Below are 17380 nucleotides of genomic sequence, written 5' to 3'. Positions count from 1 at the left end.
TTATGGGGCACAGCATGCTTTAAGCCTTAAATGTATCTGGTAGGCAGGGAACTCCACAGGCCCTTTTACCTTGCACAGAAAGTAAAATACCTTCACTTTTAAATTAGCTCTTTTCCAATTTAATTGAATCCATCTCCCAGGTAAATTACAAACTGCAGCACTATAATTTACCAGAATTAACACTGCAAACAATGCAGAGGATGTGGATTTTCTAATCTTGGCCCGTGCTGAGTTTTCCATGGCTTACTGCTCTGTTTTAGGGCATCCATAAAGCTGCCCGGATGCTGGAAAGAACCAGACAAGCCAGGACACACCACTTCGGGGCTACAGAACCCAAGGGCACCTTTCCAAAACACAGCACCTCCCAGTGCCTAAGCAGCATCCTTGACTGAACCACAGGGCTCACAACAAGTGCAAATTAAAACCATATTTGATCAGTTTTGGTATAATCTACAGGACCACCCTCTTTCAAAGGGCATCGAGTTGCTGCTCCCTTCTGTCGTGGTACAAACACAAAGACCCAAATGGAGCCAGGGATAGAGGAAAAGAGAAGGAATGTCACCTCCATGTCAGTACTAATTCAGTGCCTTAACTGGCTTCTTAGAAAAACCTGGTGCCTGGTTTGCCCCACAGCACAGAGCTGCTGGGGCAGACAGCAGCTCTGCATGTTGGCCAGGGCAGGCTCCACTAGCGAGGCTCCAGGAGGGCTCAGACTTGGGCTATATTTAGCACTGCTGGTGAGACAAAGCACCAGCTGCCTTCCCCAGCAGCTCATCTGGGAATTACCCATGCCATTACCACTGGGTACATCCAGTGCTTCCTCCTGCATGGGTAAAAGGGATGGGAACCTGAGGCCTCTATTACCTAATCATAAAGAAAGTGTTGGAAAACTCCGAGTTCATGTGCAGCAGGAGATCAGGAAATCTGATAAAACAGTCAAGAACTGGAGCTGCCCTATTTTCTGAATAGGTGGAAATGCCCAATGAGCCAAACAAAAGCCTTTAAAGTGGTCTCCAGGAATGTCTGGTTTGTCACTCTACAAAATGCATGGATTCAAAAGCCACCCTAAGCCTTCACTGTAACGCACTGCTTCCTAGAAAGGGCATTAGTCAGCTTCAAGAGGTACAAAACCCAATCATCATTTTTACTGCTTTTTACAAAGTCTGTAGAGTAGACAGTCACAAACGTGCACATGAACCATAACCCAGCACAAAGTCAGCAGCAGTATCTGCCCATGCATCCTCATAAAACAGATGGGAAATGCACTACTGCAGACCCAGAATGCTCTATTTATTTTGTACAAGATACTCCAAAAACCTTATTCAATGTGCTTGATACCAGGAGTTCCTGTGTGCTGACCATGATCCAGAGGATGCTGGCAGGTTCTGTGTTGCAGGAACCCAGCAGTGCTGGCTCCAAATACTCACTGGCGCAATGTTATATTTATGGTCATGGCTACAGATAAGTAAAACAGATTTCATTTTCTGGGGCTAAAATGAATAATAAATGTTCTGAAGGGATAAAACTTTAAAATATCCTTTGAAATAGGAAGAAAGGTGGCTAATGCAGTTAAGTTCTCCAAGAAACAGATAACATGGGCAACACATGCCTTGGAAATATTAAGATGCTCCCAGCTAAACAGTTTCCAGTCCTTCTTGGACCAGATTACTTTTCTTCTGCAATATTTTTCACTAGAAACAAGTCCTAAGCTAAAGCAAATAAAATGCATACATTTCTGAAATGGTGCACAAACAGATCATTGCTGGTTTCCTTTTCATGCTCTATCATTTTTTTCCTCACACACATCAAAAAGCATGACATGTTTGTATGCAGTTTAGTCATTGCCCACGAGATGTCTCCATGTGCTGCGGAGATGTCCCAGAAGATTGATCCTGGCAAACAGATGAGACAAACATGGAACTCAAGTTGTGCGAAAGCTGGTCCAGATCTTCCACCATTTGCTTTACTAAATGCTCAGCTCATGGCTTAGCACAAATCCAGAGCCTATGCTTCACGGCAAACAATACATTGTTTCTGCCTTTTTTTTTTTTATTTTTGTTTTTTTTTTTTTTAAATGACAACTGTTTTACTCATGGTGAGGGACAAGGCAAGCAATAAACAGCCCTCAAAATAAACAACTCTCCTGAGAATGAAGTAGGACCTTCCTAATACCAATGTCAACCCACAGCTGCAGAGAGCATTCCCATGACACAGGTGGTGGAGAGCTTTGGATTTCAGCTCCAAACCCATGTTTTGTATCATTCTAAGTACACAAGAGGACATAGAATATCTAAGCATTAAGTACCTTTCAAACCTGAATAAAGGATCCAAAGCCTCACACATTATATAGACTGTATTTATTCAAGCACAGCACATCTCACGAGTTTTAACTGAGATAACCAAGACTGGACTGTGCACACACTCAGGATATTTGCAGATAAACACACTGCAGATGTGATGATACAACACTCACACTAACTCTCCAATCCCACAGCCTTTATCATCCTTCTGTTAATATATGTGAACCGCACGGCTGTGACAGCATCCCTCTTGTTCCAGTGTCATGAGGGGGTTATTTTTAGCTTGTTAAAGGCAGTTCATCTCCTTCAAAACTGGGCAGTTATCCAAACAGCCAAAGGAGACACAGGCTGTACTGTATCTGTTGCTTTATGGGAAAAACCCTCACTCACAAAAACAAAGACCATGCAGAACCTGTACCGTAGATAAACTTGTGTTTTTATTACTCTGCTGACTTGGCTTTCAAGCATATCACACAGGAAGAGCAAAAATTCTAACTCTAGGCATTGTCTACAGTGATATTTATGGTCAAGTCAAAAAGGTTATCTTCCACCAGCCCAAGCAACAGGATATATTTCACAGTTTGTAGGATGCTTCTACAGGGAACCCTTCAGAGTACTGGCCCCTGGATGAAACAGTTTTCTCTGGGCTTGCTTTTAACACAGAGGCAGTAGAAAGTGAACCAGAAGGGCTGGGAGACAAATACAGAGAAGGATGCAACTGCTGCTGAGAAGCTCCCTCCTGACCTGAAGAACACATGCAAATTAACATCTCCATGACAGGTTAATATTAGAACGTGTGAAAAACAGTAATTCAATGAAACTGTCCCCCTGGGGGCTTTCCACTCTTCCTCCTCCTCAAATTCATGTGACATGTACCCACACCTTCCTCAAGCCCTTGCCACTGCTGCACCACCACCATCACCATCCCATCAATGAACACCCCCTGGCAATACAATGAGATGCAATGGCTTATTTTAACGTAATACAGCTTTTGGAAACAATACAGGAAAAGCATCCACATTGCACAAACAAGATTTGGTCCCCAAATATTTTGTTGTTACCTCTTGCCCAAATTCCTAACTACATTTAATTTTAAAATTTGTGTTTGGACTTATGGTAGGATCCAGTGTGTGTGCTCAGCTACAGCACGAGTGAAGGGCAATGCATGGGCACAGACCCACAGATATGCTGGACAAGTCTGTATCTTAGAAAGGCACAGTGCTGCCACTTTCAACAAATGCAGAATTCACACCCAAGCAGCAGCTCAAAAACATGCTAAGATGTGGCTGGACCCTTCCCTTACATCCCCTCCCAAAGGTGATCTGGCACAAGGCAGGATCTGCAAACATTGCTAACCCTCACTATGAAGGGGAAAGGAGTTAGGAAAGCTTTCTCCAGGACAAGGGCTCGTCCATGTCTGAGCCTCACACCAGGTGCTTCATCTTCTCCCTTCCACTCTTTCTTCCTATCCCTCAAGTAAAATCTTCATAGCAGAGCAGATTTCTGCAAGAAAAAAAACTCTTTCTTGCTATTTTCCAGCCATCTAGGTGTGCAGGATTTTGAGGATTGAGTTGTGTCTCAGCAACTGCTTTTGAGACTGCAGTGCCCTAGCGGGAACAAACGATCAAGTCCTGCAAGTAATGAGGGTCCCTCCCCGTGCTGTGCACACATTTAATTGTTGAGTTACGCTTCCTGTTTCTTCTCAATGCTAATGCTTTCTCTGAAATTCTCTTCCAGTGTTTCCAGAAGAACTTTTGACCCCAAGAGTGTTTTTAAACTTATGGCATTGTTAACTTCTTCCTTATTATGCTTGCATGGCTACAGGTAATTACTTATGGATTCCCTGGTAAGGCAGAAAGGCTCGTGACAGAAAATAACTAAGCAAAACTACGGCTCAGATAAAAAATCAAAATGGGGAGGAAGGGGGGAGTTAAACAAAACAGGTTTATTTATCCACTTTCAGCTGCATGTCTTGCAAAAAACACAAGTGGGTTTTGGCAGGTGTAAGGACACCCGTCTCACGCACGAAATCTTTAACCTGAGCCATCCTGTTTCTGTTACTTGTAGGAAGAAGGATCAAGACCTTGCTGGATCACGGCCATCTCTGCATTCAGTGCACCCAGAGCTCGTGTGAAGGTACACACCAAGCACTTCAGGTCAACGCAAAATGGGCAAAAGGGCCTTGCCAGCCCACAGCAGAGGGTCACACATCCAGGGATGCTGCCAGAAGCTGTGTCCCCAGGGCTTGCCTGCATGGTGAGCCTGGGCATAAGGAGGCAAATCACTTCTCTGCCCAGCTACCCCTGAACAGGTTAGGCATAACAGTAACCTCCTTTCCCAAATAAGGTATTTCTCTTTAGTACAACTCAATTCTGCATGGAATAGACTCTGCTCAGAGTCCTGCCTCAAACGCCATGAGTGGCAGATACCCAGAGGAGAGCACAAGATTAAGTAAAGTACAGAGGAACAGTCCCCAGCCTTCCTTCCCTGCCTCCAGCAACTACAGAGACAAACCTCCTGAGGCAGACCTCCTCTTCTTCTATTTAGTAACTTCGAATTTCAGGCCATTAAGATGAAGCTGGTCACTGAAGTTGAACACTTCAAAACCAAAGTACTCAGATCATCATATATTGAACAATAGCACTACCAGAAACAAAGGCAAAAAACTTTTGAAGCAACAAAGAACAGCACATGCCTCTGTCTAGGGACAAAAAATGCCCCAAATTCATTAGACACTCTGCAAATTCTTGGCAGACATGCTCTCTCTTTAGAGTTCATTTCCCAGTTTGCTCCAGCAGCCAGCAATACAGTGACAGATTAAATTTCAAGGAACAGAAATACTGGGAAAAGTGAATTAGAATTAAAAACAAATCATCAAAGACAAATGCTATCATATCATCCTATTTCATTTGGACAGAAATAATGACATTTAAAAATAGCAATGTCAACTGCACAAGGCAAAATATGGATTGGAGGCGGGGAGTGTGTGTGGAGGTTTAAAAACCCCAAAGTGCCTCAGGACAGTTGAGCACATCATGACTCTGTGGCTCAGTACTGCATATGTGAAGTTAAGGAATATTTTGATCAAAATGCACTTTAAGGATATCATTACAATCCCTCTCCTGCCTTGCAGCACAAGTTTTATTAAGAGTTAGAACTTTAACGGATTGTCACGGACTTTAGGACTTTACATGAGAAGGCTGTAAAAACAGAGCTCTAATAAACTGTATTACAAATTTTTCATTAATGAAACACAACAAGTGAACTTTCAAGTAATATTTAGAAGTGATATTTCTCTTAAGTTACAGTTTTCAAGTGTCCCTAAACTTCTGCTGTGTCCTAGTGAAGGTGACTAGCTCAAATTATATTCTCTTAGCTAAAAACACTGGACTAGAATTCAAGAGTTTTAAAGAACTTGCTCACTGGGAAAATTTTTAACATTCATCCCCAATAATATTTTTAATTTTTTTTTTTAATTTTTCACAGAATCATAGAAAGCCAGGTTGAATGGGACATTTGGGTGACCCTGGTCCAGCCCCCATCTCAAAGCAGAGACAACTCAGATCAGGTTCCTCAGGGCCTGGTCCAGCTGAGTTCTAAATAACTACAAGGATAAAGATGTGAATGTACACCTTAGTTCCAAGTGATTACTTTTTCCTGCCTCATTCAGCCTTTAAGCAATCAGGTGCCAAGTCATCAACAGCAAGTCCATCAGGTCTATAAATTACAGTTCTGAATACTCAGCACTTAACTATATCCACAGCAAGGCTAATGAAAGACGATCTCAAACAACCCTAAGAGCTCCTGCAAGTTTTGTAGTGTCTTCTATACTTGCTCAAGAATTAGATACACACTGCACTGGGCAGAAAAGGGACAGTGAAGCCTCAGCTGATAATAAATCATTCCAAATTACCTAACCACCCAACGCATACAGCATTACTTTAAGGCTCTACAAAGTCCTGCACAGTAAACAAGAAAAGTCATCAGCCTCTTGTCAGAGGTGAGAAACTGGTGGTGAGACCAGGAACTCCTGGCCAGACCTGGGCTGAGAGTTATTTTCAAATCTGAGATGTGTGATGCTTAAACCGAGGCCGCTGTCTCAGTTGCCTGGTCCAGACCTTGAGTACCACCCACCCTGGAAGTCTAAAACAATTACATTTGCACTGATTAAAAATGGTCCAGCTCAGTTCCTCCTTTAATCACAAGTCACACTGTTATTCCATAAGGAATATAATGGAATATATATGAGAGAAAGAGAAGACACATGAGTATTATCAAGAAGTGGGTGCAGCAAGGAATAGTAATTTTCAAAGCAATTTTGCATTCATTTATGACTATATATATGTATTTAAAAAATAAAATCATGTGATGCTTCATGTTCGTACCGACCTTGAAATCAGCTTCTAAGCTTGGCTATGAAAATTGCCTCACCCCTCCTGAGAGTCACCAAAAATTTATTACATTTCTTTGAATTAAATCCCCTCCAACCACAACAAAAAATTAATAGAAAGAGAGAAAAGAAGAAAAAAAATTTGTTGCTATTCTTCTAATGTGTTTATTGTAATCAGGTTTCTGTGATTTCCCCTCCATCCCCAACTGATGTGTTATGAAAGCACAGAGCTATTGCCATCAGGAGTGAGACAGGCAGGCAAATCAAACTGCCTCTGACTTAGCCTACCACCACTGCCAGCTGAAGCTGCACTGGGACAGACACTGGGGCAGGCTCCAAATTCACGTCCCTGCCGAAGCCCTCTGGGCAGGCTTGTGCAGCTGGGTCTTTATGGTGGTGTGCACCTCAGCTACCAAGCATTATGTTAACCTGGAAAGAAAACGCCTGATAAAAAAGCCACCACTGAAAACCAGGCAGAGGCTTGCTGGAAAGTCAGGAGCAAGACAAGTGACAACTAATTCCCAGTGTGTGCTGAAAGAGTCACTGGAATGCTGGGGAGATATGGCCTCAAGCCACATATAATCACGTTTTGACAAAATATATTTTTGCGTCTAAGCATTGCTGAGCCACAGCCTTATGGAAAACTACCAGAATTTGAAACATGATATGTAGAAGAATTTGAAGTATTTTGATAGCGAAAGGAATGCTTAGGTGCCCACTCCAGTTAGCAGACAAACACTACACCATCATCAGCATGCTAAAAATCCCTGAGGTATTTGTTTCTCCCTTCCTTCCCCTAAAACGGCACCCTGGCACTTAGAAGAGAAGACAGTACAGAAATAACGTACCTTGTCACAGTAAAGAGATGTGTGAGAAGGAGGACAGTTATAAGCATAGACTCAAAGCAAGTCAGAGATAACAGGCAGGTATGAACACCAGCAGTAGCTAGACTACAGTGTGAGAGTTGTCCAGAGGAATGGGTCTTTTGCTCAGAAAAGAGAAAGAATACAAACCCAAAACACATAATCAAACCCGTATCATATCTGGGCCACACAAAAGTTTAAGAGATTTATTATAACTGGTGCAGAAAAGAAGGGGAAAAAAGACAAGAAGAGAAAATTAAAAAAATAGAAAAGCTTCAAGCGAATCCACCTGCTTTCCTTCACTGGAAAATCAGCCTGCAAGCTCTTTAGAGTAGCAAACATCACTTTATTCTTTGTCTGTACAATACAACAGAGAACAAGAACACTGTTCAAATTTCAGAAAGTTGCTACGTCACAAATAAATAACGATAATCCACTTAATCTATGCTTAATGCAGCCCTGAAGGGAACAAAAGTGAGATTATCAACTGGCAGCAGAACATCAGTGACAATTCACAGCCAGAAATTTGTATCTCTCCCCCCAAAAGCGTCTGTTGGCTTCAACAGAGCAAATAAAAACTTGATGTCTTGGATCAGGAACTGTTAAAGACGAGGAAAAGAAGAGCATGTTACCGCGTAAGCACTGCGAGAGACTTTGCATCAGATCCAACAAAAGCAGTGGAAGCGAGTGGAAAACAATCCAGAGAGAAAAACAAAACCATGATTGCCACATAGCTTGGAAGACATGAGAGGTCCTGCTCGCTGTGCTGCTGCTTTGCTGCAGCACAGTAGCAGAGCTGGCAGATGCTGTGGTCGATGCCATCCCTATTCCAGCCTGTTACCCACATCCCGTGCAAAGAAGGGCTGGGTGGGATTGCCCCATCTGGAGGATCTGATCCGTGTCAGGCTGTAGGAGAATGTGACAGATGCAAACGGGCGTCAAAGACAGAGTAAAAACGTCACACCAAAGCCACACTTACAGCGACCAGTTTTTCAGGAGACACATTCACTCCTTTCACATCTTCTTCTTCTGGCTCTTCATTTTCTTTATTGTCAGTGCAAGAGACAGAGTCTTGGACTGAGCAAGTGCTAAGCAAGTCTGGCAAACTGGTAGATGGGTACTTCAGAAAATCCCCTTCAGCAGATTCCTACCCAGAAAACAACAAAATATGTTACATCATGTGCAATGAACTGCCAAAGTCCTGGTGAAACCACTTCATTTGACCTGCCTAGTGAGAGCTCCCTGGTAATCCTCCTCTCGTTACACACTTCCATGTGGTCAAACTTTAATGGTCCAGTTATAAAAAGCAGAAAGTGCATATACAGTAAACACAGGCCAATACACATCTAAAACATTTAGATTTCATAAAGGAGAATTTAAAACAAATGCTTCCCCAGCAGCCTTCTCCTCCCCACTTTGGGTTTATTAAATGTCACTGCAAGCAGACCCAAGAGTTTACAGACCTCATTTCCTCATTTCATTGCATCCCAAATCACACTCTGTTCCTGCTCCCTCCCTGAGGATATTTCCTTCACACACATTTCTACCTACATGCATAAGAATAATACAGACAACCTTACTTAGGAGAACAAAATGAAAACTGACCCACTGACCCTCTGCCAACTCAGTCCTGATGCTTCAGGATCTGTTGCAAACCTTTGGCACCTTTTCCAGGAGGTGAACATGTATCGACTGAAAGCCGTGGGCCAGACAGACTAATTTTCTTGCTTTCAGAACAAGTCCCGTGTTCAGGAGCACTCACCAGACCAAGTTGCAAGGCTGCTTTCTCATACCAACAAACAATGCCCAGAGGAAGCTGCTGGGGACTGCTTTACCTCTTTACACCTTTTCTGAGACCGCCTGAGAGACAGCACAGGCTGGATTCCCCACCACTTGCTTCTTTGAGTCCTACTCCCAGGGACCTGAAAACAGTCCAAGTGCACAGAGCACAGACCAAACTGATTCACAGCCTGGTCAGCAATGTGAAGTCTTATGCTGTAAACTTATTCACAATGGTTATTTTGATGCAGTCATCAAGTGAACGAGCAAGTAATTTTAAGATGAAATTTATGTAGTTCACCACTTTGCATTTTGGCAGAGAGTCCAATTATCTAAAGGAAATACAAAATGTACCTACTTCACGTCAAAGTGAGTTGTTTCCAGAATAAATACTGGTGAGGTTAATACCAGGCTGTGAGCCTACAGAAGGTCTTCAATGGACTGCACTGTCTAACTGAGATATTAAAGGAGTTATAGGCTCTTCACTTTAAACATGGTGGGATTGAACCTCTTCTTGAACAACACGAGCATAAAGAAGCCCAGGACGCCACAAGAGCATCCAGACATTAAATTCACAGAAACCTGCATGAGGCTGGTGTGGCAACATGAAGATGAAGCTAAGGAAAACTTTAAAAATACTGACAAAGTGGGTTGCTAACACTTTGTGCTCCACCTGGAAATGGAGGTTTACAAGTAACCCCTTTGGCTCAAGATGTTACTGCAATCACCCCAAAGGCTCTGATGGCCCCCATCTGCAGGGAGGTCCTTCTTTGAGACCCTGGGCACTTTCAGGAGCCAGCTGGCCACCCACCAAATCCCTGCATCAACTCAAGTTGGGGAGCAGCAGGCTGTGGTCCACAGAGGAGAGGAAGTGGGTGTGGCTATGCTCTTCTTAAGCAAAGGACAAAACGTTGTGTAATATCCCCTCAACCTCATCTATGATGAAAGGCAAATGAAGAGCCTGACTGATGAGTCTGACTCTAATTTCCCTGAAATTTCATGCTCCTTTATCTGCAAGAGCTCAATTCCAAGCTATTAACAAGGACAAAATAAGGATCTCAAGCCAAGAGATCATCATCAAGAGACGTCAAGCACACAGATAGGACAAGAGAGGAGAGCTACGGCAGCTATGCAGGCAGGAAGCAGAAGAGGTTGAGAACAGCCTGCTTTATTTAGCATATATTTTAAGAAAACGGTTTTGCCCAGAACTTAAGTAACATCTGCACAAATAAATACAGACTCATTTGCACACTGAATGACTGTGGCAATACACGCAAATCATAAAATTCACCTGTACCATGCTGATATGCTGCATATTTATGGCAACTACTGATACGTGCATTAAATTTAGGGGAGCAAATGTGCCCATGTGATTCCCTATCAAGAATACATTTTCCACACAGCACTTGCACAAACTCTTGTGGAAGAAACCACCGTCCCTGCAGAAACCACCAAGGAGAGGACTGTACCTTGCTAGCAACCACCAGCTGCACCAGGCCAGTGGCTGAGCGAAGGAGAGCCACAGCATCCTGGTGGGAGAGCCCCACCAGCGACTGCCCGTTGATCATGAGGAGCTCATCACCCGCTGTCAGCCTGCCGTCCCTGCAGAAACAGAGTGGAAACATGGAGCTGCAGGGGGGTCCTTCGCCAGTGCCAGGCTCTGATGGCATGCAGTGGGACACAGAGGCATGGACAACATGTGATCTGGCTGACGCTAAGCTCACATCAATCAGTGCAGTGTCTTTTTGCCCAAGTAAGTGGCTCAGAAAGGTGCATCTAGGAAATGTTTGCTATAACCAGAGCCATTTCACCCTCTTTGCACTCCCAAACCTTCTCCAAGCCCCATGGGAGAAGGCTGAGGAGCAGCAATGATCCCCATTCCTCCCCCATCTGGGAGTGGGTCCTGGGCTGGCAGTTGAGTGCCCTGGGTTGCACGGTCCACACTCAGTGAGTACTGCTGATCCCATGGGAAAGGCCCATCTTCTAATACGGGATTTGGGGAAAAATCCCTACAACCCATCAAGCTCCTTGGTTTACAGTGTTTCACCAAGCAGTTGACCTGTCTGTAATTTGGACTAGAGATGCTGGAAGAAGCTTCAGTGACCAATCACAAAACTAAGTTTTTAAGCTAAAAGTGCCATATTCTCACACAATGGGAGGGCAAAACCCCCACATCTGTCTCATGAGCCTGTTTAACAGGGATGGTCATGGATGTTCCATCACACCCACCCCCACGAAGGCACTGACATCACCTCACCTGTGTGCGGAGCCTCCTTCCTCCACGTGGGTGACGATGATGCTGTGAGGGGACCGCTTCGACCCTCTGCCTCCTGTTATCTGGATTCCCAGCCCGTTCGTCCCCTTCAGGATGTGCATCTTCCATATGCGGCAACCTTCTCGCTGAGAGAAAACGTGCAGAGAGTCCTTGAATTTGGATTTGGACACTGAGAGAGGGCTGGGAGGGTACAGGAGGGAGCTGTTTAGCACCTTTGCTGCCCATCACCACACATCCGTGCAGTTCAAGCTATACAGGTGTTTTTGCTGAGCTTTGCTGTGTTAGCTGTGGTCCAAGCGAAGGAGGCAGAAAGGAGAAGGCAGCACAGAGCAGTGTCAGCATGTAGAGCTTTCCTTGCAGGGCTGTTTGCAGCTTTTATGAGCCACACAGGGGTGCTGCTCACAATGCCCTGATCGTTCCCGAAGCAAGCCCTCAAACCCCTTCACCAAAATTCAAGGATGAGCTGTACAGGGCTGCAGAGAAACAAGATGTTGTTCAAGGGGGACCTTGAACACTGAGTAGCGTAGCTGCTATTGCAGCAGGGACCAGACTGGCATCACACCCTCCAGGGTGGTTTGCAGGATTTGAGACACAGGAAAGAAAATACCAGCTTATCAGATGCCCATCAAATATATCTTGTTGGACAGATGTTGTACAGTCTGCAAATAATAAATTTACCCACTGCAGAGAATAACGTCTCAATATAAGCAAGGTAATAAATGATGCTTAAGACACTTTTATTTTTTTTTTTTAATGATTATAAATATTTATCCAAAAAGTGCTTTACAAGCTCCAGAACAACACAAAATGCAAAACAAAAACTAATTCCCATGAGTCCTAGGTTCCCATCAGGACTTGGTACAAGGAAACACAAGTGTGGTAGGTATCAGCAGAGCTAAAACGGAAAGAAAAAAGCAAGCAAGACATGTAAGTTGATTGCGAGGACTTTCTCAGAGGGGGAAAGAACCACGATAACAGAATGATGAGAAACCCTAGGAAGTCTTCAAGCTTGCAAGACAGTAAAATGTACAATTTGGAGGCAATTTTTAGGCCATGTGGTGTAATCACTGGGCACTGGGTCAGCTATTTCTGACTAGGTCTGTTCTGCACACAAGTAACATTCTCACAGTACTCAAACACCCACGTAGCAAAGATGATTAAAGTTTTATGCCAAACCATTAAGAGCATGTACAAATTGCTGCTTGTTTCTGAGAAGGGGAACTGCTAAATCTATCATTAAGCCCACGGGGTTGTGGAAGCAACCTGTAGATTCTAGGCTAACATTGTTTATCAAAGCTTTTATTAAGTGAAGAAAAGGTGTCTTTTTTACTTGACCACTGGGGCCCTATGCTGAAACTTTTAAATGCAATACAAGATGAGTGTTTCAGATAAAGGCACAGACAGGTCAGTATCCACACCAATATCTTCAGAACAAAGTCAAAAATAATAATAATGTTACACAGCCCCTAGATCACAGGTAAGAGGAATGAGAAAAATAAACCAGGTGCCTTAAAGTTTGAGCCTGAAAACATGTACACCTGTGGGTAACCTGCTAACCTGAAAGTCATGCAGATGGGAAATATCCCAACAGGTTTAACTTGGATCCTCAGTGCAACGATAAAAGCCCAGTCTCCTGCTGATGTGTCAGGACAGAGAACAGTTTGATATAAACTAGAGTGATACGTGAGATGCCGTGCTAAATGCAGGGGGCAAGAGTCAACTATATCTATCTACTTAAACACCAGAATTGAGCTACACTATAAAAATGCTCCAGAGAGTTTTTATTGCTATAAAGTATCTTGCACCCATAATGAAAACAGTGTAACAGAGAAACACAATCTCTCTGCCTCCCCCAGCCAGGCCCAGGCTGAAACAATGACCAGCTATTCTCTTCACAAGATATCACTCCGAGTGTCCTGTCGTTAAATCCAGTTTGGAAGCAGACCCTCCAATAAAGTTTAACAATGCAGTCATAAAATTGTGCTTAATGATTTGCAAAAGCTTCTTGGAATGTGAATTATGCAAAGGCCCACGACACGCAGTGCCTAGCTTGCACTCCTCAGCACTCCTCGCTATCACACATTTTATTTTAAAAAAAAAAAAAAATTCCCAAATTTATTCTTAACTGATACACTCTCAAATATTCACTAACATAGCAAAACACTTGGCAGCAAATAGCAAGACTCCAATGTTCTTAATGCAAGCTCTACCTTATTCCCCTTGAACTCCCACTGAAGCCAAAAGCACTCGCAAAATAAAGCATTACTCAGTCTGCACATCAGCAGCTGAACACAGCCACAATAAAGACAACTAAACCATCAGGCACATACGTACGCCTTTCACTGTTTTCAAATGACATGGTCACCATCTCCTGTGCAAGAAGAGGTTGTCCCTCACATCCTCACTGGTCAGCAGTATGTGTTTCATTGGGAATAAACAGTTTGGCTTTGATGGGAAATAATATCCCCTAACTGCTCCTTCCCTTTTCTGCATAAAACATTCATAGCTTCATTTAACCACGTGCTACAAAGCAAATGCCCCCCACCAATACACATATAACTCCAAGGTACGTCAATCCAAGATTTTGAAAGCTAAGTATTAAAAAGCAAACTGCTAGCCTTTGCTTGAGGCCTCTTGGTGAAAGGGGGAGTTCAGGAGAAACCCCCCTCCCCTCCCCACGAAGCTGCTATCTCTTTTGCACAGAGCAGCACAGGATACTTCACAGCCAGGTAGGAAACGCTGCTGCTTTCAATGTGCATCTTACGTGACTCCACCACAGGATAGCCTTAATCATAAAGCTCTGTGTCAATTCCAAGGATTTGTAAATGCATTTAAACTTTACTTAAAACTGTTTTTTGTGAGTTAAACTGTGGAGATTCCTAGGTTCAACAACACAAAGTCTAAGGTTTTAAAAAAAAAAAAAAGTAAAAAAAAAAGTAGAATCATGTGTGTCTTTAATTTTATTTTTTTTTTAAAGGATACCATTTTCAAGCTTTCCTTCATGAAGAAAAAGACTACAAGCTCATTAAGTCTTCATATGAAAGCTATCATTCTGGTGTATTCACTCCACTCCAGAGACTTACAACACCCAAGGGAAACACCAAGTGTTAGAATCGACAGTTTGCATGTCTGCTGTCACTGTCCTTGGAGCCTGCAGAATCCCTGCCTGCAGGAGGACAAGTTTAACTGCTAACTAGTCTCCTCTGTGATCAGCTGGGCAATTCTGGTTGCAGCTTGGCTGCTGTCAGTTTCATATTCTTTTTAAAATCTGAACATTTCCATCCTCTCAGAATAATTCTCCTAGCTTCATTTATAAATGACTCAGAATCATCCCCCCAGCTTCATTCACAAGTGACACAATAAATCTGCACATGTGAACAACTCCATGAAGTGCAAAAGCATTTCAAGCCTAAAGAACAGAGATGCGCCAGTACCAGTCCAGCCAGGTATCTCAAACTCCAGACATCCTGGCCAACAACAGAAACAGAGGCACTAACAGCTCTTATCGCAGCCAGGGACTAGGCAATACCCAGCTCCAGTCACTCTCACAAACAAGGAGACCAACCTATACCCTTAACCAAAGGCAGGCCACAGTAACAAATCTCAGCACTTGAGAAACCAACTGGAAAGGGTTCACTAGGTAACATGGGCTGAATACCTGTATATGACAACCCAGAAAATTTAATGCAATTCACCTGAGATTCAGCCAAGACGGACACCTGGAAAGACGTCCATGCTTGCTTTGAGAATGTCGATGGAATAAGAAGCCAGAATTTCCCTGCAGAGATTTGTTCCCCATCTCCTGGGAGCAAATACCAATTATGTTCAGATCCACCCCACAGACCTTGCTTCCAAATCCAGAACAGCAGCAGATCTGCCTACACAGAGAGACCATGGATTCCTCTCAAAGGAAGAGGTTTATGGACATGATGGACCAACATTTGTCAAAGAGGGTCTCAGAGCAGGAGATGACACCAAGTGATCTCTTGAAGTCCCTTCCAAACCTATATTTTTTTACCTTCTTCACAGAGCAAGCAGATACATAAATGGTCAAGTAAGGTTGTAGTTGGGCTAATTTTTGTTCTCTGCAGTTAAATCACTGTTAGGTGACTCAACTTTCCTCCTAACTTGGCTATTTAGAGCAGGCACCTCTTCGGATCAGATTTTTCCACTTGAAGCTGATCAACTTCAAAGTGCCTAAGCTACAAATAATTAAAATGTTTTTAAAGACAGTATGAATATTCTACTTGGATTAATAGCAAGCAAAAAAAAAAAAAAAAAGTGGGTCATCTTATGTAACAGACCGCAAGCGAGAATAGAGAATACAGCTGGCAGCTTCAAGTAGGTCCCCGCAGGCCATTTTTTCTCCACTGTGAAGCCATTGTACATCAGGCAGCCTCTGTTCAGAGCAAGCCTACATCTGGAATGAACTAGCGTGGTGCAGATCAGAAAGGCAGCACGCTGCCAGCACGACGTGGGGAAGCTCGCCTTCTGCCTGCTCCAAGTGCATACCATCAAACGCTCTATTTCATAAGCACATCATTAATAAAACAAAAAGGAACTTTTTTCCTTCGAGTGTTGAGGAAAATAAATAAATAAATAGAAGACATTGGAGCCGTTCTTCCCCCCTTTTCTTCCACCAGCTAATTGCAGGGGAGTTTAAAGCGGTTTGACTGATTTTGACTGTGCCATTTTCAAGAAGCTGCAAATCTACATATACAAAGGAAAAACTGCTTTGAAATCTTGTATTAAAGAAAAGCTTGGCAGGAGCAAGGTGTAAACAAATGGAAAACAGAAACGCAGTAAGTAGTTAAAAAGCCAGACAGTGAAATGGAAAATGTAAAATAGCTGTCTACAAAAAAAAAAAAAAAAAAAAAAAAAACACCTTTCTGTCAGAGCAGCAATTCAGCCAAACCTGGTGTAAATATGTAACAATTTTAAAATAAAACCAGAGATAAGCCCTGATGAGAATATCAATAATCACACAAGGTCTGTACGCACACCACACACTGGCTGCCCCAGACCCTAACACCACCCATGGGATGCCTCCCTCCCTCTGCATTTCAACATGGATTTTTACTGTCTGTCTGCACAGACCAGTTCCCACTTACAAACTTCACAGGTTTTCCCCATAGGAGCAGCAGAATCAAACAGTGAGCTCTTCCTCACCGGCCACAAAGCTGCTTTGGAACTATGACACTTAAGATGAAGTTGTAAGTTTCATGCATTTAAAAAAATTACTTCCATAGACTTCATAGGACCTGGCCTACGTGCTGATCACATGCAGCAAAACCTACCAAACAAACACCAACATATAAACCACTGCGTTCAAGTAACCACCAGTACAACATCCTCCTCTGTGGGGACAGGGAGTATACTGGGTTGGCCACACCAGCACACCACTCCCCAGCACCCTTCACTGATGTGGGATAAATTAAAACCACTGCTCCCATCTGCCTGCCCCACCTTAGGTCAAATCATGCCTCCTCCCACTATCCTTACTCCTCAGTAGGCAGGCAGGAGAGATGGATTGGTAGCTGGGGAATTAACTTCCATGATCACATACCAGGTGAGTGGCTCAAATGCGTCAGTCTCAAGATACAGTCAAAAGCCATCACTCTTCACATCATACGTATTAGTGTGAATGACTCAGTATCCAGAAATCATGCCAAAATCTGGGGTTTTTTTGCAGATTATTAACAAAGCAATTATTTCATTAGTGGATAATGAGTATATTTTTCATGTGATCTTAACCAGGTTATTTTTAAGGCTG

At 43.2% G+C, this 17380-nt stretch overlaps 1 protein-coding gene across 1 annotated transcript in view; it reads right to left on the bottom strand.

Moving 5' to 3' along the window:
• Nucleotides 1-17380, bottom strand: part of PDZD2 (PDZ domain containing 2) — a gene marked incomplete at both ends in the record, with an annotated part of 52570 nt that overhangs the window by 27592 nt on the left and 7598 nt on the right. The window contains 3 exon segments of the mRNA XM_008938542.1: nt 8533-8700; nt 10802-10934; nt 11590-11732. Coding sequence (XP_008936790.1) covers nt 8533-8700; nt 10802-10934; nt 11590-11732 — 444 coding nt within the window.

The sequence above is a fragment of the Merops nubicus genome, unplaced genomic scaffold (assembly GCF_000691845.1).
Source record: "Merops nubicus isolate BGI_N331 unplaced genomic scaffold, ASM69184v1 scaffold24184, whole genome shotgun sequence".
NCBI lineage: Eukaryota > Metazoa > Chordata > Aves > Coraciiformes > Meropidae > Merops > Merops nubicus.
This window is presented reverse-complemented; position numbering and strand designations above follow the sequence as displayed.